The sequence below is a fragment of the Callithrix jacchus genome, chromosome 9, assembly GCF_049354715.1.
Source record: "Callithrix jacchus isolate 240 chromosome 9, calJac240_pri, whole genome shotgun sequence".
NCBI lineage: Eukaryota > Metazoa > Chordata > Mammalia > Primates > Cebidae > Callithrix > Callithrix jacchus.
Genome location: NC_133510.1, coordinates 57,685,449 through 57,712,654, shown reverse-complemented (window position 1 = coordinate 57,712,654; position 27,206 = coordinate 57,685,449). Strand labels below are relative to the sequence as shown.

Below are 27,206 nucleotides of genomic sequence, written 5' to 3'. Positions count from 1 at the left end.
TTTTAAAGGTCAACCTCATAAGAAAAGAACTATAGGAAACTTTTACCACTATCATTTAAGAATAAGTTAAATTATTAGTACAAACCACAGGTTAAAAGATTAGGTTTTGCAATGGAACTATATGTTTTGAAACCTGGCTTCCTAATTAATTAGCTGTATGTTCTTGGGAAGTTATCTAACTTTTGGAAGTTTTGGTTTACTCATCTGTAAAAGGAGACAATAATACTATCTTCTTCACTGGGCTATTAGGAAGATTAAATGAGCTAATTCATGTAAAGCATTTTGGTGTATGACATTATGTTTTAAGTATACAGTAAATTATAGCTTCCCCTTGTTCACTGAAGTAATGAAAACAAAGAATTTGGTTATCAAGAGCTCACAATTTTAAAAATTTGTTTCAGAATCTTTGGACTGAGAATTAATAGTGCTAGGGAAAATATTTTCATGTTATAAATAGCTTATGAGGAAAATTTACATTGCCAGAATGTTTTTAACAAATTAATATGAATTATGTGCTACCTCACTGATTAATACAATTATCCTAACTAATTGATTGTGCATTCCATGGGTTTTGGAAAGGAGTGACACTTAACTAACAGGTTAGAGTCAAAAATAATCTCATGAAATATGTTTTTATTCATGCCATTGGAAACTTAGTCACTTCTGTGTATGTCTGATCAGTCAACGCATTAAATACATTACTTGGCAGACTAAATTATATATGTAGATGAGATTATAAAATAAGCCTCTTGTACATGTCCAGACAAGGTTTAAAAGTCGGCTCTATCAAGTAGTATTGTAAATTAGGCAGTCTCTAGTTTCATGTTACTTCTTATAAAACATCAATTTATACCATTATTCTGTTCTCTTCCTCAAATATTCAACTCTAATGAATAGTATGCTTTCCTAAAAGCACAACAAAACAAAACCTTCATTTGCTAATTCTATAAAGAAAAGAATTCAAATTCTGCCAGTCTGGAATACCCATGTGGCTAATTAGGAAATGAAAGAACAAAGCTACTTTTCAGTTCTTTCCCATCACCCAGAGGTCAGTAACTGCAAAGCAGAAATATATCAGTGTCTTAGGAGTATTCTTTTTGTATTGATCCTGAGAATCTGAGACCCTCTGTAGCCCATTACAATAATTGTAAACCTTAACCATTAGAAAACTATTTAATGATTCAGAAATGGGGGAGATCAAAATAATTACTTCCTTAAAACTAAAAGAAACTCAGTTAGAAAATTATATTAAAAGTAATATATAAAGTAATTTTTTCAGAATTTATTTAAATTACTATACACTAGGAAAATAAAGGATTGGGGTCACCCTCCCAGATTTAACATACATCCTCAGTGGGGAAAGGAGGTTCACATTACCCTCAGTATTTTATGAAGGAACAGTGTTTACTTATCAGATAATATGACAGTTGATGGTAATCTATGGAGGATGTTGTACTGAGTGAAATAAAAATGTTTTATGAAAAAATGAACTAAGAAAAAATGGGAAAAACATATCTTGCAAAACGATACTCTCATTCTACAACTGCCACTTAAATTGGTTACTGCGCATGCTCCATTTGCTATTAATTTAGAGGCATTCTGTTTTCCCAAGCTGGCTGTCCACTTACCCTAGTTGTTTTGACTTTATTCCCAGAGGAACAGCTCCATCCTTTCCGATCTGGAAGAACTTTACATTCCTCTCCCTCTAGACATGGTTGCATATGGCACCACCATTTCTGTTCCACTATTGAAGCTACAAGAGAGAAAAAGATTGACTCAATGTTTTCTACTTGGGACTGTTAGTTCCCTTGTGCACATTTAAAGAGGAACAAAGGCCACTGATTCTTCCCAGCAGTGGGAATACTGCTATTTAAGGTATGCCTTTCTTTTTGTTCAAAAGGACCAAACCTTTCAAGATGGTCTAAAATAATTTTCTTTTTAAAAAAATATTTTATTGTAATCAGAACTCTTAACATGAGATCTATCCTTTTAATAAAACTTTAAGTGTAGAATACAGTATAGTTAACTATGTGCACAATATTGCAGGATTTTTCATGTGAAAATAGGCTTTATGAAAACTAACATATTAAAAATGAACTATGCAAATGCATGTATGCACCAATTTATATAAACATATAAAAAAAGGGACCTGTGACCAGTTTCGAGTCAACATTTTATAATCAATATAATACTCCCATGAGTAAGCTGATTATCAGGCAGGTGTTTATCAGAGATATCATAAATTTTTAACTGTGTGCTATAACCTCATTACAGACAATATATCATAGTAACATGAGCACTTAACAAATTAATATTTATGGTAACATTAAATAAATGCATATAAAGATTTATGTGCTACTATAATTGGTGAACCCTCAAAAAAAGAATTAATGTTATTGCATCATCATAAAAGTTGATATTTTATGTGAATTCTATCCACAACTAAATATTCAGTCATATATATGGTGCTAATTTTTTTAATTGTTAAGAACATCCATGAGTTCAAGAACCCATAATATAAATCATCCATTTTCATCTTTCCTTTTCCAATTACTTTACACATACTCCACCTCCCACCATCCACCAGGAAATCAACATTTCATGGTAGCAAAATAAGAAGCACATTAATTTAATGGAACCTCATTATACTGCTGTTTGTAACAGAACTGCATAATATTTTAGACCTCCTTCCAAAGGATTTTAGATTTCAAAATGCCACCCAAATATTCAAGTTTCAACTTATTATACTATTTATAGTACATTCACCCAGGAATGACCCCCATTGAGAGCATTATAGTGGGGTTCCAGTTCTAAGCCATGCTTGGCTGTGCTGTCACACTAAGCAATGGAAGAAATCCCACCATCCACACATGATGGAGCAGCTCGTGTGGTGCCTGCCACCTGCCCAGGGAAGCAGGAACACTTGACTGTTTGTGATCGTTCTTCTATCTTGTTCTTATTACAGCATCTGTGGAGTGCCACCACCTCACAAGTTCCCGTTTTAACATGGTGAGCTGCACAAACAAAAACAAAAGATAAGAGAACACTGAGAAAGCTTTGGACACTTCCCCCTACCCTTCTTTTTAATTAGCAGTACATTAAATATAGCTCTATAAGGGGTCTGCCATGCATGAAACGAGAAATATAATGATGTTAACTCCATAATGCAGACTTGATTTCTTTTCTAAATGTGGTAGGAACATATCTGTCAGTAAATGCTTGGTAAAGCAGGAACAATTAGTGACTAGATTAGAATGAGCTGATATATAGGCAATATGGTCTGCCGTCAAAAACATATTTATTTGCATATGACTTTTTAATGCCTTTGTGTTCAATGTGTTAATCAAAGCAAAATAAACCTCTGGCCCAGGCACCCTGCAGTGGGACTGAGCCCAGCCCCGTACTCAAAGCAGGTGATTGCTGGTAAAGCTTATGTTCTTCTAAGGGAGAGCATGAGGACCAAGCAGGAAGGGGAGGCAGAGGGTGGGCACCCACATCCTCAGTATTCTTCTGCTCAATTTCTCAGAAAATGAACAAATCAGTGATTCTTGAAATTGCCACCGTTTTTCTGGAAGATCTTGCCAGTCCCAGAACCCAAAGTCATTCCTTTCAATTTTGCCTGAGAGGGCAACTGCCACCAAATGGAACCATGAACTTGGGTGAATTCGTATCTGGCAGCCAATTGCCCGTAAACCCAGTCCAATAGGCTGTCAGACTTCCTTACTCATTTTGTCAACCCTGAATAAGGCTACTGAGTGTATTGGGTTAATTAAAATTTTGGACCTCACTCACTATATTATGATAAAATTCTATTTATCTTCATTATTTTTTTTCAGTATTTCTTCTTCAAAATATTAATCCTACTGGGAAATAACAAAATACAACTTTTGCCTGCTAAAATTAAAAACAGCTTAAAATCAAACATTTGTTAAAAGATTATGCTTTCAGTAATTTGAAAATTGTCATTGTTATAAAAACAGAAGTTAAAATGGAAAAGCAGGAGATCATAAGTTGTTTAATGGCATAAACATATGGAGACCCATTGCAAATGAGATCAGCACATCATGCATTTATATTAATCTTCCCATTTGAGATGAGTGAAACCAAATATGCAATAACTCAGGCTAAGTAGCTTGCTCAGACTTTTCTAAGAGAAAGCAAATCACACATATTATCTACCTCTTATCCTTCTATGTGAAATCAAAAAACTCAAGTGTAACATGCAGCTTTTACATATAATCCTCAATAGAACCTTCAAGAGACAGATACCATTTCTGCTACTGTAAATACAAATTGGTATATTTTCTGTGTTTGATTCAAACACAAATCTATGTCTATGAAAGCTAAAAAATAGGAGTCAGACTTCTGACCCTATCCTCTTGTTTTTTGGGGAATATCTTCTTAGCTAAGAATGAGTCCATTCATCACATGGACACAGGGAGGGGAACATCACATACCAAGGCCTCTTGGAGGGTGGAGGAGCTAAGGGAGGGACAGCAGAGGGTGGGAGGATTGGGGAGGGATAACATTAGGAGAATTGCCTAATGTAGATGGCATGGGGATGAATGCAGCAAACCACCGTGGCATGTGTCTACCTATGTAACAATCCTGCACACATCTGCACATGTACCCCAGAACTTAAAGTATAATGAAAAAAAAAAAAAGGAACGAGTCTGTTCATTTTAATTTGCCGAATGCTGAGGGGTTGGCATTAGATTTGTGTGAGGACACAATCCATTTTAACAAGAGGAAGGTAGGATATGTAGATTTAGAGTCAGGTAGGTGTGAGTGGATTAGGTGGTGAGAAGATAAGGTAGTTTCTTATCATACAAGTTAATATTCTGCTTTCTTTACTTTTCTTTATTAGGTTACATTTTAAGTGAGGAATGCCACACATCAACCATGGTCTTGAGTACTGGAAACACAACGATGAATAGGGGACACAATCTGTTCCTGCCCTCAAAGAGCTTATATTTCTGAGGAGAAAACAAATAATAAGCACCCAAGTTAATAATTAAGACAATGTTAGATTTTAGCTCCTTGAAGAAAGCTAAAAGTACAGTAAAGTGATTGAGAGTAATTTTATAGGAAGGGAATGCATATTTTTTGAACTGTTGCAGGAAAGGTCTCTCTTTGAGGAGATAAGAGATGATGAGCTGAATAATGAGAAGGAAGCCTCTACTATGAAGACCTAAGAAAGGAAGCAGCAAATGACGAGCCCATGATATAGGGGAAAGTGTGGGGGTATGTTCCCGGGGCAGCAAAGATGTCCAGGGAGCTGGAGGGTCGCTAAACAATTGAAAGTCTGAGGGAAATGCATCAGAAACATAAGCAGATCATGTAGGGACTGTTATGCTATGGTAAGGAGACTGGATTCTATTCTTCCTGCATGGGAAATATTTGGGTGGAAATAGTGTTACCTCATTTATCTATTAGAAGTTTACGGCTGGGCATGGTGGCTCAAGCCTGTAATCCCAGCACTTTGGGAGGCCAAGGCGGGTGGATCACAAGGTCAAGAGATCGAGACCATCCTGGTCAACATGGTGAAACCCCGTCTCTACTAAAAATACAAAAAATTAGCTGGGCATGGTGGTATGCGCCTGTAATCCCAGCTACTCAGGAGACTGAGACAGGAGAATTGCCTGAACCCAGGAGGCAGAGGTTGTGGTGAGCCAAGATCACGCCATTGCACTCCAGCCTGGGTGACAAGAGCAAAACGCCATCTCAAAAAAAATAAAAGTTTACTCATGCTGCTCTTTATCGATTGGGCTGAAGAAGGCAAGAGTGGAGACCAGTTATGAAGAGGTGTAGGAGTCTCTGTGATCAAGGATGAGACTTAGATTACCAACAGCAGAGATGGGGAGAAGTAGCAGCTTGGATATATTTCAGTGCAGCGTTGATTTGATTTACCAGTGGGTAGAATGTGGGTCATGAGGAAAAGAAGAATCAAGAATTACCCCTAAACTTGGACTGAGCAATTAGAAGTTGATGGTTCTCATGGATAGAGAAGGCCTAGGAAAGAGGAAATTCTTAGAAGATGGATGAGGTTACCAGATCTGTACTTCTGTTGGGGCCAGGTTAAGCTTAAAAGACCCTCATGCAGAGATGTAAATCAGGCAACAATATTTATAAAATAAAGCTTAGGGGAGGGATTTTGGCTACAGAGATAGTCTTAAGTGATCTAAGCCTACAGATGATATGCAAATCCACAAACTGAATAAGATTACCATGGAAAAGGTTTCTACCAATAGAAAAAGAAGAAGAAGAAAACAGTCCAAAATCTAGATCTGGAATGGGGGAGACAGCAAGAAGACTGATAAGGAGCTGCACAAGAGGTAAAAAGAAACGTGTATGTAAAGGAATGAAGAAGATAAAAGAATACAAGGTTTCAAAATGGAGGGATCAATCAGGCATGTCGAATGCTGTTGAAAGGTTCAATTAAAAGAAGAGAAATAGTTCTTCATTTAAAAAGTAATACAGTGTAGTGGCCAAAAGTATGTACTCCAAAGTTCAAGTAGCTGGATTCAAATCTAAGTTGCTTCTAACAAGTATTTGATCTTGGTAGTTATCTATTAGGCATGGACAGCTGAGTTTTTTTATGTCTAAAAGAGGGATATTAATGGCACAATCTTCATAGGGTTAACTGAGGATTAAATGAATCATGTATAAAGTGTTCAGAACATTGCCTACCTGTAGCAGGCACTTCTGTATGTGTTAGCTATTACTATCGTTGCTAACATTTGATCTTGGTAAAAATCATGTTAGTGGCATGAGAAAACAAAAGCATTATTAAAGTAAGTTTAGCAGAGAAGGAGAGGTAAGATTGTGATAGTAATAAAACATCTTTCAAGGGGGTTTTCTGGGAAAAGAGAGAGGAAACGGAGTGAGAGCTAGAAGGAAGCATGGGGTCAAGGGAATTTTTTTTCAGCGGATGCTCTAAAAGCATGCTTGTTTGCTGGAGCCATCTAGTAGAGGGGGGAAATGACAACACAGGAGAGAAAATAGATTATTAACAAAGAATGGTCTTAAGAAAGAAAAATAAATTGTGTTCCAGGGGACCTGGGGGGTTGGCATTATATTTGTGTGAGGACACAATCCGTTTTAACAAGAGGAAGGTAGGATATGTAGATGCAGAGTCAGGCAGTTGTGAATGGATTAGGTGGTGAGAAGATAAGGTAGTTTCTGATCTGATTTTGTGTATTTTTCCTATGAAATACGGCAGCCCTTGGAGAAGAAAATGAAAGAGGGTCTGAAATAGATACCTAAGAAAGAAGAAAAGTGAATTCACTAGGAAGGAGTAGTAGGAATACCTGGCAGGGAGTTAGCTGATGCCCACGTAAATTGGAGAGAACACAGCAGAATGGAAGATGGAGTGAGACTGCAGAGCAGAGTGGAGATAAACATCTCTGTGATGATGGATTACTGGAGATGCTTGGACTTCTGATAGTGATTTAGGGAAACAGAGATGTGAGTCAGGATGAGACTATTCCTCTAACTCTCTGAATGGAAGCCAGGGAAAGATGATTAGGGCTTCTTCAGACAGTGACATTAGTAGGCAGATAACTAAGGTGAGATAGCTTCTGGGAGAATGTAATGGTGGCTGGGATCTGTTCTCTTCCATGGTCCTATGGCAGCCAGGAGCACATGGTGAGTATCCCCTGACCTCTCCTCTGAGAAAAGAGGCACCATTCTAGCACCAAGGCTAGTTTACCTTCTGTATTTCAAGTAGATTTTACTATATGTTAGAAAAGAAAGGAGAAATGAAAACTCATCTCTATTTCTATGCAAAATCAAAATTTATTCTATTTTGCCTGACAAAATAAATAAATAAATAAATAAGAGGACAAGTAACTGTGGCAGTCATTAGTCCTGTTGACCAAATGTATCTGTTTCTCTCCCTTCTGGGCATAGATGGTACTGTACTTCCCTACCCCATTAAATTTAAATATAAGGGCATGACTTGCTTTATCCAATGAAATGAAAGTTAAAGTGAGACGGGCCACTTATGAGGAGATACTAATAATATCAATTCTATATGGATGCCTTAAGACCTACTGTGTAATTTACCATGTTTGTTCCCACCAGCCAGAGTAACCAATTATGTTCTTGATAGTGGCAACCACATCAAACTGAATCCTCAACTGAAGACACATGGAACAGAGTCACCACCGATCATGATGGACATATGAGTGAGAAACAAAGCCATGTTGTAATGACTTTAAAATTAGAATGTTGTTTGTTACTGTGACAAACTCAGCCCACCATAACTACAAGGTAGTACTTTCACTGCTTCTCGGATTGTTCAGGAGGGTACACTTTCCAAATGCATTCATTGAAGAAAACGTCAATGAAGCATGATATCTCAAAGCTGGATCATCCTAGCTTATTTGGGCCAATACAGAGTCAAGATGAAAAAGAAACTGTTTAGATATTTATATAATGTGAGGGGTTGTAAGAAATTATTCTACAATGAAGTAATGACATTGGCTGAGTTTGGCATGTCAGAGCTCTGGCGAAGAAAGTGTACCTCTTTCTTTTTGCAAGACAAAGGAGGTAAAATGATCATCACCGGGTACAATGGAGAGGATAAGGTAGTAGCTGCACTGGGAAAGAGGTATGTCTGCCTTCAGAGAGCATGATGCTAGATTAATAGGAAAGGTGACCAGGAAGGGGAAGTGTTAGCCTGATTGATTCAGGGCGTTCCTACTCTGTCCTTTCTTTTTTTCCACTGCCCACAAATAAAATACACAAACATGCAGGTTGAGTTTTCTGGTGAGAAATGAACTTTGTAAAAACCAGTCTCAGTCTTTGTCTCTCTTATTAAAACTGAAGGGTAAAACTTTTTGTGGGAATGAGAAGAGAGATAATCTTTCAAAAATAGAATAGATGATAGATACAGATAGCTAAATATATAGATAAAAATCGATGATAGACAGACAGATATTCCTGTTCTCATAAACTTTGAAGGCATGAGTAGGAAAAATATCAACTGTTGAGATATATGTGTGTATATATATATATATATATATATATATATATATATATATGCCAGTAAATAAGTCATATGAAGTGAGATACGTCAAAGACAGAAATTAGCCTAGCAGAATTTGAACATGAATATGTATGCATAAGTTTAGTTTGCTTATTTGTCTGCTCTATATCTTAAGGTCTTGTTATGATAACCAAATTCTTGTAGACAAAGACCAATTTTTCATGTAAACTGCTCAGTATGTGGTATGTGTTTAATAAATGGTAATCAAGCAATTTAAGAAGATAAAACTAATTCCTGTAGTTTTTCTTTAAAAGGTTAATGAGACGGTAGCAAATTCAAGCAGTTACTAGAATTCTCTACACAGATTCAGACAGAGCCTGTGATAAACTAACCTAATTGAATATTAGGTTTTTCCAAATTAACAAAATAGGCTTCACAGAAGATCAGTTAGCATCATATTAAAATGATGCAAGACCCCCTGGAGAAGATTTAAATGAAAAAAAACAAACAAACAATTTTCTTCATGTCACAATTCCCAAGTCACCAAAAAAAAAAAAATCTGATATTTTTCCTCCATGGATGTGATGCATAAACACAGTATTCCCTCCTACTTTTTTTGTGAAATGACGGCAAAGACATATAGATTTCATTAAATTCTCATGAAACAGGGATACCAAGTCTAACCCAGTTTTAATTGCTCCCTTCCAAGGTTATGGCTCGTATGTCTCATTTCAACAACAGGACCTTTGGCTCTATGGGGCCCCAGAAACATGGCCTTAAGATACTGCCTCTTAAATCATATCTTAGATTTCTAAATATTTTCTAAACCTATTGTGATTGATATATTCTGGAATGAGGTCCAAGCATTTTACCAAAACTTGTGCTTCAAGCTACTTTTTTACTTTTTTTTTTTGAGGAGTCTTGCTCTGCCCATGGTATGATCTTGGCTCACTGCAATTTCTGCCTCCCAGGTTCAACTGATTCTCTGCCTTAGCCTCATTAATAGCTGGGCTCGGCACCCACCACCACATCCAGCTAATTTTTGTCTTTTTAGTAGAAACGGGGTTTCACCATCTTGGCCAGGCTGGTCTTGAATCCATGATCTTGTGATCCACCCACCTGGGCCTCCGAAAGTGCTGGGATTACAGGCGTGAGACACCACACCAGGCTTAAGCAGCTTTTTCTATGTAGTGAAACAAACTTGTTTATAGAAAAGAAAATCTAATTGAATGACATTTGATTTATATAGGCATACATTTTTAAGAATTATATATAATAATATTCATGGCATTATATATATATAAATAGTCACATTTGATTCATCACCAGTGAACCAACCATCCAACCATGAATACACAGGTATGAAATGTGGGTTCACAGAATAATATTTATACAAACCATTCACCTTAAGTAGTAGTTGCTGGCCATAGCTTAATATGAGGACAAACCTAGGCATATTACATTCCATATGTAAAAATAATGTATATACTCTAAACCATTTATGAAATAATGGTGACTGCTGACATTGACTGAATATTTATGGCATGATGAGCATTATTTCATCTTATCAGTGTAATAACCACTGCCAAAAAAAACTATAATTACCCCCAATTTACAGGGGACACAAAAGTGTTAAGAGACACAGAAATGTAAGTTGCCCAAGGTAAAATATTGAGTAAGAAACAAAATTAGAGATGAGAATCCAGATAATATGCTTCCAGAAATCATGATCTTGATCATTATCTTATAATGCCTGATATGGTTTGAATCTGTGTCCCCACCCAAATCTCATGCTGCAATATAATGCCCATTGCTGAAGACGGGGCCTGGTGGGAGGTGATTGGATCATCGGAGCAGTTCCTAATGGTTTAGCACCATCCCCCTAGTTCTGTTCTTGTGAAAGAGATCCAGTTATTTAGAAGAGTGTAGCACCTCTCCTCTCTCTTTCTTCCTCCTGCTCTGGCCATGTAACATATCTCGCTCCTGCTTTGCCTTCTACCATGATTGATGGTAAGTTTCCTGAAGCCTCCCAGAAGCCTAACAGGTGGCCAGCATCATGCTCTACTGTACATCCTGTAGAACCATGAGCCAATTAAGCCTCTTTTCTTTATAAATTACCCAGTTTTGGTATTTCTTTCTGACAATGTGAGGACAAACCTTTCTATGTAAGAACAATGTCTTTCTGGAGTTCTAAACACATGCAACAGACTCCAATTTCAGATGATGTGGAGGAATGAAGTAAGTGTATTGTTGTCCTTACCCACAGTGCTTGATAACCTTGAAAGAGCCTAGCTTGACCTATACTATACTTGAGTAAACCCTAAAGCAAGATTATTCATTTTCCAAAGAATTGGTTTGTTCACCTCTAAAATGACTCCCTAAAGTCTTTATGAAGACCGAATGAGATAATGTGTGTGAAGCTGCTTTGAAGTTATACATTACTAAATGTTAATTATCTTTATTTTTACTATTAGTGTCATTAATGAATATCAAGGTAATGCAATATGCATATAAGCTGCAAAGAAGTGGCTATTAGGGGAAGTTATCTACATTCTACAGAAGATCTAATTTTGTATCACATATTAGATCTTCTACAGAAGATCTAATTTCGTATCATATATCAGATCTAATTTTGTATCACATACCTGTACACTTAGTTGTGTTGACATGAGACGCATGTAAAAAAAATCAATCTGACACCAAAGCTACAAAAGAGAGTAAATTTAGTATCAAGTTGTGAATTTGTTCCTACTTGGTTTCCTCTCCACTAGATTTCAGTTCTTATTTGCATTCTGATTTGTCTCATTGATTCTGAAACTTTGTTTGTCTCTATATACTCCTTTAATAGTTTTACCCAGCCTGACTAGCTCCCTAGAGAATCTATATTATATCTTCTAAGCAGAAATTAAGCATCACCTACATGCACCAATGGGCAACTGAAATGCAAGCTAGTTAGAAGATTTAGGTTGCTGTACATCACTTTGAACTGAAAAAATGTGCTGAAATAAAAACTTTCTGAGACAGTCAATTTCTCATTTTAATTCATTAGAATGAAAAAATAGTGCACATTTTGAGACTTTCATGCTGCAGCAATCTAATTAAAAGAAATAGTAATTTAAATAGCTCAATGAAATTTCAAAAGTTGTCATAATTTATGAAGTCAGGATGATCAGAGAGGAAACAACCAGTGACATGTTTCTAAATTCTGTTTTTTAAAACTGCTCCACATTTATATGGAAAAAATAAAATAAAATTTTGGGATGGGAAAAGATTGCCACTAAAGAAAGGATAATAACCATAAAATTTCAATTTAACAGTGTGGTCTATATTAACAAGAGCAAACTCTCAACCAGAGAATGTCCCGCGGTCTCTTTTAAGAGAAAGTGACAAAATGGGAAGATGCACTCCTGGGTTAATGTTTAGATTCTTTGTCCCTCAGCTCAATCAGGAATATCTTCCCACCCACATTTTAAATGAGAATTGATGTTAAGAAGGATGAATCTAAAGGAATAAGTAGTCCCTTTATAAACTGTCCAGCAACTTCTGCTTGTAAGGCCTGTTCTGAAAAAGAGGTACTAGACCAATCAAACCCATCTCTTGAGAAATTTGAAGTAAAAGCCATAGAATAGACACACGGAAATTGATACATGAGCCAAAAGTTTATCTGGCATCAGGAGTCAGGCAACCCAGGGAAAGCTTCCTGCATGCCTCACAGTGAAGAGGGGTGGGACTCGGAGGAAGCAGTCAGGAAAGGAAACCACACATAGCAGCCAAGCGAGGTCAGACAGAAGGGAGCAGGTGGTCCACCAGCTGCCTCGGTGTATGCCCTTCTGCGGGTCTTCCTGAGATTCTTCCTGAATTCCTGAAAACATTTTCCAGAATGGGTTTCAATTAGCTCCCCATTTTTTTCCTGCAGTAACTTGATGATCTCTCTTCCTTGACCCAAAACTGTGCTGACTAGATGATTTCTTGTTTAAATTAAAGTTACAATTAACAAAAGCTCCTTATCAGCCAGAATTATTGTCCACCTCTATTTTTAAGAGGAAAAAGACAAATCCCTGTCTTCTAAGTAAGATCCAAGAAACATAATCTAACAGTTACACTTCCTACATTTACCTCATACTGAAAACTGATACTTCAAATGTTGATCTTAAGTCCATTTACAATTACAATAAAGGGGAAATGGTCCATTTTAGATTAGAACATAGATTAGACAGATTGATAGATTGATTTTTAATGGCAAAGTTTGAAAAGAAAATGTCCTGATTAATCTTAAATTACATAAAAATGTAAAGATACAGAACATCTTCAGTTCCCAAGCATTGTAGAAGTCACATTGTTCTTTTGTGATTTAAAATATTCCTATAAGCATTCCTAGGAAGGAGTGTAGTGTAGACCAAGTGCTTTCTGAGGGATTGACACAATGGGGAGAAAGAGTGTTGAAAAGACGGATTGAAGATTGGGGCTCTCGTGTGTAGGTGTTTATTTCTGAGGACTGTGACTTGGAGTAAGTCATTTAGGTCTCTGGCTCTCTTTCCTTATCTGCAAAATGAAGAAATCAGACTAAATTTGGAGTTAATTTAGACTTCGAGGTTTCTCCCAATTCAAGAGTTTAATGAGTTTGTAAAATGATTAGGTGTCATTAAAATGAAGACAATCTGTTAAACCTCTCAGAAAATGAAAATTTAAATGTAACAGATTTTTTAATCCCTTCAAACTAAAACACATTAACTTCATTTAGTCCCTGAACCTAGTGAGAAACTGAGAAGTTTACAAAGTTCGTAGTTTAGATGTATTTCTTATCTTTATGAATTTAGAAGTCTTATCTGCACAGTATAATATTCACCATAAAGTCAGTCTGTACCCTCACATTTCTTTACATACAAAACAGCTTGATTATTGTCAATTCCACAAAAGAGATCAAGTTCAGATAGTAATATAGGACAGTGGATTGGCAGAGGATTCTGAAGTCAGATGGTCTAGGTTCAAGTCTCAGCTTTAGAAGAAAGTGCTTTCCTATGCATCAAACCTTTTTCTCTCCTGGGTTCACAGCTTGGCTCTTTTCCAGTCTTCCTTGCAGTTAGGTATAGACAGTGACACAAATAATGTGGGCAGAGTGAATTATGCTTTTTTTAGACCAGGCTCATAAAAACCTCCTTCTCCATTATCCACTCTCTCTCCTCCCCTTTCAGGTAAAGGTAAGTGCCAGGAGTGACCTTGGAAACCAGGCACAGAAGAAGGCAGAGCTACCATAAACCTGAGTCGCTGAATGACTATATAAAGACCTGCTGCCTGCTACCAACTGGATTTCACATAAGTAAAAAATAAGTTTAGGCTATGTTAAACCTAACATAATCATAGACTAGGTTAAGCCAATTATTTTGATGTATATCTGTCATAGTAGTAAGTCTTGTCTTAACTAATATGTAATAATATTTCTGGTAACGGACCTAGGAAGGTGTTGGGTACAGCTCAAGTGCTTAGTAAGGGAAATGACACAGGAAGTAGAAAGAGCATAGAACAGAAGGTTATAATTTGAGAAAATCATTTGATCTCTCTAAGAATCAGATACTCATTGGTAAAATAGGAATTATGATATTACCTACCATTAAAGTTTATAATGAGGGTTAATTGAGTCAACCTTCATAAAGATGCTTAAACTTAATAGTGTTAGCTATAATTATGATAGAGGCTAATAACATCTAAATCAGACCCTCGGATATATTTATGTAATGCAGATATCTAAAAGAGAATCATAGAGTTTTTTAGAAACTTTAAGAAAAATAAAGTCCAAACTTGCCATTTTGTAAAAAGGAAACTGGTGATGAGAAAACGTAATCCTAATTCTACATCACAGAGCCAGAGAGTAGAAGATAGCTAACTGGAACTCACTTCTCTTAATTTCTAGTAGTTCAATGTCACTTTCATTACCTCCCCCACCTCTCATTGCTTTGATCACCAAATCCCTGTAAGTCTGCCATTTGTACACCCTTTTGATTTTCCTCTCTTTCCTACAACTTCACTTCTCCTGATTTAGCTTAGGCATCTTTAACATCGCTTCCTTGCAAAACTACAAGAGCCCATGACTTGTTTCCCTACTTGGTAGCTTATTTCCCTACACACACATACTACCATGGTAGATCCTTCTAAAAGTAAGTCCGCAATATAGAATCATTTGTGGCTCTTTATTTTTTTTATACAATAATTCAAACTCCAAACATCATAAAAGCATCCTTCCATCTGCCCGTGTCTGTCTTCTCCAGCCTCACTTTCCTGTGCACATGTGTTGCATCCTACACTGAAGCTACATAAACTATTATCAGAGTCTTATGCAAAGCATGCCTTCGTGTCTCTTTGCCTTTGCCCAGTCCGCCTCCCTGTTTCTTGAATCCTTGCCCTCTTTTAACTTTCCAAGATTTAGAGCATCATACCCCTTACTCTCTGAAGCTGTTAATTAACCTGTTAGGTAGACCGAACCATTCCCTCCTCTGATTAACAATTTCTTACTTATCTCTGCAATACCTGTAATAGTCTTTTATATTTACTTTTCATATCTCCATTTCCCCTACTAAATTTTGAGGATCAAATCCATAACTTTTAATTTATGAATACCCAGCTTGAGGCAGTTTGAGAGCCATAATAGAAAGTTAAAATACTTGATGAATGCATGAATAAACAAATGGCTTACTGCAAGGGTTCTCAAAGCAAAAAATTTAAAATAAATTTAACTTTTTTTGTCCAGACTTAGATAAACTTATTGGAAACTGTAAAAACATTGACGTTGCCTCTTTGTGAATATGTATGTATGTGTACTTAACTTTGTTTCTAATAGAGAGACAAGTATGGTTTTAGGAGAGATAAATCCTGGATTGGGAGATCAGAAGCTCTGGGTTCCATGATGTACACTGACACAAACTGATGGTTTCATCTTTGACAAATCAGTTAATCTCACTAAGTCACATTTTATCATCTGTGGGTAAAGCTGGCTATATGTGATGGTAGGACATTTAATACCATAGTAAAGAAAACAAGTGACATCTGTTAAAAGCATGTTTATCTTGTTATATTACAGAAGAAACTTCCAGGATAATCAATGAAAGCCTGCTCATCAGAGAAGCAATGTAGCATTGAACCCTGACCCAGGATACCTTGATTTTGGTCCAAATTGGTCAGGAATATTATTTCAGAAAGCATTTTATTTATTTGGACTTTAGTCTCCTCAACTACAAAATTAGAAGACTCTCTAGATTTCTTTCCAACTCCAAAAATGTATAGTGTGCTATGTAAAACATCTAGATGAAGAAAGGCCTTAATTCATTTAATGTTAAGAAGTGATTATTCCCTGTGAGGATAAACTTTTACTGTTTCCTGTATCTAATTTTACAGATTTATAATTCCATACTCTTCTGTATGCTAAGAATTATTTTTCTTTTACATATGTGGTATTCTTTGAAGCCAGCAAGAGCCCTACAAGCAGAGGAAATCAGTATTATTTAAGAATGAGCAAAATCTTTGCCTCCCAACTACAATCCAACAAAATCTTTTCTCACACATGGAAGGTGTGCTTTGTTCCCAGTGATTGACATGAAAAGCAACTTTAGGTTATCTGTTCTCTACACTTCAGCAATTTCAATAAGAAACATCCAGGTTCTGAGTGTCACTCTAGATTAAAATGATATAAATCCTTAGTCAAATTATTAAAGAAGACTAGAATGAAGCTTTCTTTTAGGTTTTAGGAAGAAAATGCCAATGGCTCTTTGAAAACTTATATTCTGAACTACCCATTCACTAGCAATTTTACACTGTCATCTCAAATAAGCATTTGGTTATTGTTGTTGATATCTTCTGAAAATGTCCTTTTAAAAAGGATTTTAAAATTCACTTATGATGTAAAATTCAAATTAAAATAGAGAAGCAGCAAAATGTATTCGGAGAACCATTGTCAGTGAGTCAGGAAACCTATGCTTTCATTGGTGATTCACTACTCTAACCATGAGATCACTGCCTGGTGATTCACACACTGAAGATTCCCTCAACACTGAGTAAGTGCCAGGAGTTGTGCTATCTCCTGGAAATATAAATCCAAGCCATCTCTACTTTTAAGAAACCTAGAAAGCAGTAGAGGAAGAGAACCAGGCACACAAAAAGTAAAATAAATGATCCATGAAAGAAAGAATAGATAAGTCGAACTTCATTAATAGCAAAATTGAAAATTTCTGCTCTGCAAAAGACAGTGTCAATTTTTTTCAAAATGGTAAATAGTAGGTAGAACTAACTTGCAGCTCCCATTCAGATGGACAGAGCAGCTTGTGGAGACTCACACTATGAACTTTTGCTCCAGGAACTACTGTAGGGACATATCAGGAAAGCTGAGAGAATCCATAGACCCTTTGAAGAAAGTGGCTTGCCACTGCAGGTTTCGTGAGAAAGCCAAATAACTGTGAGTAACCAGTGTGAGGGGGAAGGACCACCTCCAAACAAACATCCTCACAGGAAAATCTGAATGCCCAGATCACGGGAGAAGGATTTTACCTTACCCAGAACTGAGATGAATTTAGAGAGCCAAGTGAAATGTAAGAGTAGAGGAAGCAGCTGGACGAGTGCCTTGGGCACTCTCGATCCCCAGTGAAGCCATTCCTTACTTTGTCTCACAGGGGTGTTTGGAGAGGTCTGCCAATGGAATTGAGGAAAGACTATAAGGAGAAGAAAACTTCCAGCTGAACTCTGTAACAATTTTGACTGAATATGAAGTTTCCCAGACAGAATCTGGGGAAGAGGGCAAAGAGGGAGTGCAGATACAAGCAAAGAAACTGCAGCAGATGAGGAGATGTGAAACCTGAAAACCCTGCTTGCTTTGCAACAGGAAGGCTCGTACCCTGGGGCAACTCACTCCTGCTCACTAGCTGCCTGGAAACGAACTTGGTGCTATTGGTGGGGCATGATGGAATGAAATTGTTCTTTCAGGCTGCATGGGAGTTGGCTGAGGCCTGTCACTGCCAGCTTTCCCTCACTTCCCCAATTCCCTGGTATGAAGCAGCAGAGGCAGCCATAATCCCCCTGAGAACAGAACTCCATCAGCCTGAGACCTATACCCCTACCCCTGACAGCAGCTACAGCAAGACCCACCAAAGGAGAGTTTGAGCTCAGACACACCTAACCCTAACACCACCTGATGGTCTTTCTCTACCCACCCTGGTAGCCAAAGACAGAGGACATAATTACTTGGGAGATCCACAGCTCTGCCCACCTCCTGAGAAATCTGAATACTCATCCAGGCAACCCTAGTGCAGGCCTGTGTCCTCCCTACACTGCCATAGCTGATGCTCTCTTGAAAGCACCACCTCCTGGCTGGAGGCCAACCAACACAAAACCATTGCACTAAAAAAGGACCTTCACAGAGTCCACTTTACTTCCCTGCTACCTCTACCACAGCAGGTGCTAATATTCACAAATGAGAGACCAGAAGACAGATTACATCACAGGACTCTTTGAAGACACCCGCTAGAACCCAACTAGAGCCCAGTAGCTCCACTAGGTGGCTAGATCAGGAAGAGAATGAACAAGAACAATCACTGCAGTTCAGCTCTCAGGAAGCCCCATCCCTAGGGGAAGAGGGAGAGTACCACATCAAGGGGAGTACCACATGGGACCAAAAAAATCTCATCAGCAGCCCTTGAGTCCCAGATCTGCCCTCTGACAGTCTATCCAAATGAGAAGAAATCAGAAAGGCAATTCCAAAAATATGATAAAACAAGGTTCATTAGCACCCCCAAAAGATCACAGTAGCTCACCTACAATAAATTCAAACCAAGATGAAATGTCTGGATTGCCAGAAAAAGAGTTCAAAAGTTCAATTATTAAGCTACTTAAGGAGGCACCAGAGAAAGGTGAATGTCAACTTTAAAAAATAAAAATAAAGATACATGATATCAACAAGAAAATCTCCAGAGAAATAGATAGCATAAACAAAAACAATTATAACTTGTGGAAAGGAAGGACACAATTACAGAAATGTGTTTCACTGGAAAGTCTCAGCAACAGAATTAAAGAAGTAGAAGAAATAATTTCAGAGCTCAAATACAAGGCTTTCAAATTAACCCAATCAGAAGACAAAAAAGGAAAAAAGAATACAAAAATTAATAAACCCTTTAAGAAGTTTGGAATTATGTTAAACAATCAAGCCTAAGAATAACGGTATTACCAAGAAAGAAAATAAATTTCAAAGTTTGGAAAACATATTTGAGAAAATAATAGAGGAAAACTTCCCTGGCCTTGCTAGAGATCTAGACATCTAAATACAAGAAGTTCAAAGAATACCTGGGAAATTCATTGCAAAAAGATAATCACCTAGTTACATAGTCCTCAGGTTACCCAAAGTCAAGACAAAGGAAAGAATCATGAGAGCCGTGAGGGAAAAGCATCAGGTAACCTATAAAGGAGAGCCTATCAGATTAACAGCAGATTTCTCAACAAAAGCTACACAAGCTAGAAGGGATTGGGGTACTATCTTTAGCCTCCTTAAACAACAAAACTAATCAGCCACGAATTTTGTATCCGGTGAAACTAAGCTTTATAAATGAAGACAACACATAGTCTTTTTCAGACAAATAAATGCTAAGAGAATTTGCCACTACCAAGTTAACATCACAAGAACTGCTAAAAGAAATTAGAAATCTTGAAATATATCCTCAAAATACACCAAAATAGAACCTCCTTAAAACATAAATTTCACAGGTCCTACAAAACAATAACACAATGGAAAAAAGAAACCTAAGTTTTTGAGGCAATAACTAGCACAGTGAATAGAATAGTACCTCAATTTTCAATACTAATGTTGAATGTAAATGACCTAAATGGGCCACCTAAAAGGCACAGAATGGCAGAATGGATAAGAATTCACCAACGTAACTGCACACATAAATTTAAGGTAGAGTGGAAAAAGATATTCCATGCAAATGGACACCAAAAGCAAACAGGAGTAGCTATTCTTACAACAGACAAAACCTATTTAAAGCAATAACTGTTTAAAAAGACAAGGACATTGCATAATGATAAAAAGACTAGTCCAACAGGAAACTATCACAATCCTAAATATATATGCACCTAACACTGGTGATCCCAAATTTATAAAACAATTACTACTGAGCATAAGAAGTAGAATAAACAGCAACTCAATAATAGTGGGGGACTTAAATACTCTACTGACAGCACTAGACAGGTCATCAAAACAGAAATCCAACAAAGAAACAATAGGCTTAAACTATACCCTAGAACAAGTGTACTTAACAGATATTTACAGAACATTCTCTGCCAAAACTACAGAATATACATTCTATTCATCAGCACATGAATCATTCTCCAAGAGACAACATGATAGTCCAAAAAACAATTCTCAATAAACTTAAGAAAATCAAAATTATGTCAAGTACTCTCTCTGACAACAGTAAAATAAAACTGAAAATCAACTCCAAAAAAACCTTCAAAATTATGCAAATACATGGAAATTAAATAACTGCCCCTGAATGATTGCTGGGTCAACAGTGAAACCAAAGTGGAAATTTTAAAAATTATTTTAACTGAACAATAACAGTGACACGACCTATCAAAACCTCTGGGACACACACAGCACAAGCAGTTCTACGAAAAAAGTTTGTAGCACTGAACTCCTACATCAAAGAGTCTGAAGCAGTGCAAAGAAACAATCTAAGGTCACACCTCAAGGAACTAGAGGGAAAAAAGAACAAACCAAAACCAAACCCAACAGAAGAAAAAAAAATTAACAAAGATTAGAGCAGAACTACATGAAGTTGAAACAAAAAAATACAACACATAAATGAAACAAAAATATGTTTTGTTGAAAAGATAAACAAAATTGATAGACCATTAACAAGATTAAACAGGAAAAGAAGAGAGAAGATCCAAATAAGCTCAGTTAGAAAGAAAAAGGGAGAAATTATAACTGGTACCACAGAAATACAAAAGATCATTTAAGAATACTACAAACACCTTCACATTCACATACTAGAAAATCTAGAGGAGATGGATAAATTTCTGAAAATGCACAACCCTCTAGATTAAACTAGAAAGAAACTGAAACTCTAAACAGAGCAGCAACAGGCAGCGACATTGAAATAGTAATAAAAAAACTGCCAACAAAAAACAAGTCCAGATCAGATGAATTCACAGTTGAATTATATCAAACATTCAAAGAAGAACTGGTACCAACCATACTGACACAATTTTAAAACATAGAAAAAGAGGGAATTCTCCCTAAATCATCCCATGAAGCCAGTATCACTCGAAAATCAAAACCAGGAAAGGACATAACAAAAAAGGAAAACTACAGAACAATGTCCCTAGTGAACTCAGATGCAAAAATCTGACTGAATCCAACAGCATATCAAAAAGATAATCCATTGTGATCAAGGATGATTCAAACGTGATCCATTGTTTCATACCAGGGATGGTTTAACATACACAAGTCAATACATGTAATACACCAACCACATAAAGAGAATTAAAAACAAAAATCACATAATGATCTCAATGGACTCAGAAAAAGTATTTGACAAAATCTAGCATCACTTTGTGATTAAACCCTCAGCAAAATCAGCATAGGAGAGACATACATTAAGGTAATAAAAGACATCTATGACAAACCCAAGTCAATATTATACTGAACAGGGAAAAGTTGAAAGCACTCCCCCCAAGAACTAGAACAAGACAAGGTTGTCCACGTCATCACTTCTATACAACATAGCACTGGAAGTCCTAGCCAGAGCAATCAGACAAGAGAAAGGAATAAAAGGCATACAGATGGGTAAAGAGGAAGTCAAACTGTCATCATTTGCTGAGAAGACCCTCAAGACTCATCCAGAAGACTCCTAGAACTGATAAATGAATTCAGTAAGGTCTCAGGTTACAAAATCAATGTACACACATCAGTAGCACTGCTATACACCAACAGTGACCAAGCTGAGAATCAAATCAAGAACTCAATTTCTTTTATGATAGCTGCAGGAAAAAAAAATAAAATACTTAGGAATATACCTAACCAAGGCTGTGAAAGACCTCTTCAAGGAAAACTACAAAACACTGCTGAAAGAAATCAAAGACAATACAAACAAATGGAAATACATCCCATGCTCATGAATGGGTAGAATCAATATTGTGTAAATGATCACACCACCAAAAGCAATCCACAAATTCAATGCAATTCCCATTTCTAGAACTAGAAAAAAAAAATCCTAAAATTCAGGTAGAACCAAAAAAGGGCCCATATAGCCAAAGCAAGACTAAGCAAAAGGAACAAATCTGGAGGCATCACGTTACCCAACTTCAAACTACACTATAAGGCTATAAGTCGCCAAAACCTCATAATAATGGTATAAAAATAGGCATATAGACCAATGGAACATAACAGACAACCCAGAAATAAACCCATTTACTTATAGCCAAGTGATCTTTGACAAAGCAAACAAAAACAGAAAGTGGGAAAAACACAACCTTTTCAACAAATGGCAAGCCACATGTAGAATGAAACTGGATCATTGTCTCTCACCTTATACAAAAATCAACTCAAGACAGGTCAAAGACTTTAATCTAAGATCCAAAATCATAAAAGTTCTAGAAGAAAACATTGGAAAAACCCTTCTAGACATTGGCTTAGACAAAGCGCTCATGATCAAGAAGTCAAAATCAAATTCAACAAAACGAAGACAGATGGGACTTAATTAAACTAAAAAGTATCTGTACAGCAAAAGTAATAATCTTCAAAGTTAACAGACAACTCATGGAGTGGAAGAAAATATTCATAAACTATGCATCTGACAAAGGACTAATATCCAGAGTATACAAGGAACTCAAACAAATCAGCAAGAAACAAACAAACAGTCCCATCAAAAAGTGGGCTGGGGCATGAATAGACAATTCACAAAACAAGATATACAAATGACCAATAAAAATATGAAAAAATGCTCAACATCACTAATCATCAGGAAAATGCAAATCAAAACCACAATAGAATGACCATAATCAAAAAATTAAAAAATGATATATGTTGGCCTGATTGTGGGAAAAGGGAACACTTTTACACTGCTAGTGGAAATGCAAACTAGTACAACCACTCTGGAAAACAGTGTGCAGAATCCTTAAAGAATTAAAAGTAGATCTACCATTTGATCTAGCAATCCCACTCCTGCTGTTTATCCAGATGAAAAGAAGTCATTATAGAAAAAAGATATGTGCACATTCATTTTTATAGCAGCACAATTTGTAGTTGCAAAAATATGGAACCAGCCCAAATGTCCATCAATCAATGAGTAGATAAAGAAAATATATATACCATGGAATACCACTCAGCCAGGAAAATGAATGAAATGATGACATTCATAGCGACCTGGATGGAATTGGAGACTATCATTTAAAGTGAAGTAACTCAGAAATGGAAAGCCAAACATTGTATGTTCTCACTCATAAGTGGGAGCTAAGCTGTGAGGACATAAAGGCATAAGAACGATAAAATGGACTTTGGGGACTTGGAGGAAAGAGTGGGAGGGTGGTGAGGAATAAACGATTTCATATTGGGTAGTGTACACTCCTCAGGTGATGGATGCACCAAAATCTCAGAAATCACCACAGAAGATCTTACCCATGTAACCAGACACCGCCTGTTCCCCATAAACCTATTGAAAAAAAAATTTTTTTTAAATTAAAATTGGTCTTTGAAAATAAAGGCATTGTCAAGAGAATGAAATGACAACCACAGACTGGGTGAAAATCTTATAAAAGATATATCTGAAAAAGAATTGTTATCAAAAATATACAAAGAACTCTTAAAACTCAACAATAAGAACATAAACAACTCAAGTTTAAAAAGGAGCCAAACCACTTAGGAAACACATCACCAGAAAATATATGTAGGTGGCAAATAAGCCAGTGAAAAGATGCTCCAAATCATATGTCATCAGATAAATACAAACTAAAATGAGATCTCACTATACACCTATAAGAATTGCCAAAATTCAGAATATCAAATCCCGGCAAGGATGTGGAACAACAAGAATTCTACTTCACTGGTAGTGGAGAATGTAAAATGGTGCAGGCCCTCTGTGAGACAATATGGCAGTTTCAGACAAAGCTAAAGAGACTCTTAACACATAATCCAGCAATAGTACTCTTTGGAACTTACTCAAAGCCATTGAAAAAATATACTCATGCAAAAACCTGCACAGGGATGTTTCTAGCAGCTTAATTGCCAAGACTTGGAACCAAGGAAGACATTCTTCAATAGATGAGTAGATAAACTGTGGTACATAACAGACAGTGAAATATTATTCAAACTAAAAACAAATGAGCTACCAAGCCATAAAAACGCATGGAGGAAATTTAAATGTATGTTACTAAGTGAAAGAAGACCAACCTGGAAAGGCTATCTACTGTATGGTTCCAACTATATGCTCTTCCAGAAAAGGAAAAATTATGAAGATCAGTAATTGTCAGGGGGTAGGGGAGAGAGGGGAATGAATTATCAGAACACAGGATTTTAGGGCAGAGAAAATAGTATAGAATACCATAATAGTGGATATATGTCATTGTATGTTTTATCTAAATCCATGGAATATACAAGACCAACAGTTAATCCTAATGTAAACTATTAAATTGAAGTTATGATGTGTGAATGTAGGGGTAAGTGGAAAGGCTCTGTACCCCTCTTTCAGTTTTGTTGTGAGCCTAAAACTACTCTTAAAAAATGAAGTCTCCTGTTGGCAGGAACTGCCATGTTCCATTTATTTCCCAAAATGACAAATACCAATGAAAAGAGAAGAGGCACCTCATGTATGTTCCCTAGGCCTTTTAGAAAATATGGAGTTGTTCCTTTGACCACATACATGCAATTCTATAAGAAAGGTGATATTGTTGACATAAGGGAATAGGCACTGTTCAAAAAGGAATGCCCGCTAATGCTACATGGCAAAGCTGGAAGAGTCTACAGTGTTCCCCAGCATGTTGTTGGCGTTGTTGTAAACAATTTAAGGGCAAGATTCTTGCCAAGAGAACTAATGTGTATTATTGAGAACATACAGCAGTTTAAGCACTGAAATACCTTCCTGAAACACGTGAAGGAAAATGATCACAAAAAAAGGAAACCAAAGAGAAAGAAAGGTTCTTAGGTTCAAATGAAGCACCAGCCTGCTCCACTTGGAGAAGCACACTTTGTAAGAACCAACAGATAGGAGCCTGAGCTGCGGAAATCCCTTCCCTTTGAATTCATGCATAATACGTGTTAAATAAAAAAAAAAAAAGACAACTGGACTGCATAAAAATCATCTAACATAAAGTGATAAAGAAGCCACAATGAGGAGAGATCAATCCAAGATGGCCGACCACTAACAGCTCAGGATTGTAGCTCCCAGTGAAAGCTCAGAGAACGAGACGACGCCACATCTTTAGACGAATTTTTGTCACTCACCGATTACCCGATTCCCAGTGGAGGAGCCCCACGGGTCACCAGCGCGACTCTTGTGGCCGCCGCAGCGGTTTTGCCGGCGTCTCGGTGCAGCAGCTCTTCATGCAGAGCCAACGGGACTGCTTCCCCTACTGCCCGGAGTTTGGAGCTCCGGGAAGTCAGAGCCGCTTGTTGCGGACTCAAGAGGGAAGCCAGACCAGAGATTCCCGGGCAGAAGAGCACCATCAGTCTTATCGCTGCTATTTAGGCTGCCACAGTGTGTTGCTCGGATCCCAGCACTGGGAATCAATAAGTCGGACGTTGACTCAGAAACCTAATTAGAAAGGCGGTTCATCTACAATGAAGGGAAAAAAACAGCCTAAGAAGGCCGAGTATACTCAAAATCAGAACCCATCAGCAACGGAACAAGCCCTGATGGAAAAGGACTCATCAGTAACGGAACAAGCCCTGATGGAAAAGGACTGTGTTTCATTATCTGAAGTAGGCTTTAAAAGGTGGATGATAAGAAACTTCTGGGAGTTAAAGGAACTTGTTCTAACCCAATGTAAAGAAACTAAGAACTTGGAAAAAAGGTTAGATGAAATGTTGAAAAGAATAGACAATATAGAGAGGAATACAAATGAACTTATGGAGTTGAAAAATACAACACGAGAACTTAGTGAAATATGTGCAAGCTTAAACAGCCGAATGGATCAAGCAGAAGAAAGGGTATCAGAGATCGAAGACCAACTTAATGAAACAAAACGACAAGACAAGAATAGAGAAAAAAGGATAAAAAGGAATGAGCAAAGTCTCCAAGCAATATAAGACTATGTGAAAAGACCTAATATACACTTGATTGGTGTATCTGAATGTGACGGAGAGAATGAATTCAAGCTGGAAAATACTCTCCAGGACATTATCCAGAAAAATTTTCCTAATTTAGCAAAGCAGGACACTATTCAACCCCAGGCAATACAGAGAACACCACAAAGATATTCCTCAAGAAGACCAACCCCAAGGCACATAATCGTTAGATTCACCAAGATCGAAATGAAGGAGAAAATATTAAGGGCAGCCAGAGAGAAAGATCAAGTTACCCATAAAGGTAAGCCTATTAGGCTTACAGCAGATCTCTCAACGGAAACCCTACAAGCCAGAAGAGAGTGGGGGCCAATATTCAATATACTTAATCAACAGAACTTTCAGCCCAGAATTTCATATCCTGCCAATTTAAGCTTTACATTTGAAGGAAAAATAAAATCTTTTAGGAACAAGCAAGTACTCAGAGATTTTATTACCACCAGGCCTGCTTTACAGGAACTTCTAAAAGAAGCATTATACACAGAAAGGAACAACCAGTATGACCCTTTCTAAAAATACACCAAAAAGTAAAGAGCATTAACATAAAGAATTTTATCAACAAAAGGACAAAATAGCCAGTTAATATCAAATGGTAGCAACCCTAAATTTAAATCAACCAAAAAAAAAAAAACGTACCAACCAAATGGAGAGCAAAAATAAATAAATAAAAAGCAGGAGTTGCAATTTTCACATTTGACAAAATAGATTTAAAAGCTACAAGGATACAAGGGTAAAAGGATTAATGTAATAATAAGAGATCTTAACACCCAGATACATAAGACCCATAATGAGATTTAGATTTAACGAGACAGAAAATTGATAACGATATCCAGGACTGGAACTAAGATCCAGAACAAATAAACTCAATAGAGCTTTCCATTTTAAACACACAAAATATACATT

At 36.9% G+C, this 27,206-nt stretch overlaps 1 protein-coding gene across 4 annotated transcripts in view; it reads right to left on the bottom strand.

Annotated features, from left to right (window-relative positions):
• Window positions 1–27,206, bottom strand: part of TAFA2 (TAFA chemokine like family member 2) — a 490,392-nt gene that overhangs the window by 38,483 nt on the left and 424,703 nt on the right. For all 4 annotated transcript variants that reach the window (XR_622823.5, XM_009004136.5, XM_054238330.2 and 1 more), the window contains exons 3-4: window positions 2,862–3,014; window positions 1,629–1,753 (exon numbers count right to left, since the gene is read on the bottom strand). Coding sequence is in view for 3 of the 4 variants with exons in the window: in XM_009004136.5 (XP_009002384.1) it covers window positions 1,629–1,753; window positions 2,862–3,014 (278 nt within the window). In the remaining variant the exon portion in view is untranslated. The remainder of the gene's footprint in view (window positions 1–1,628; window positions 1,754–2,861; window positions 3,015–27,206) is intronic.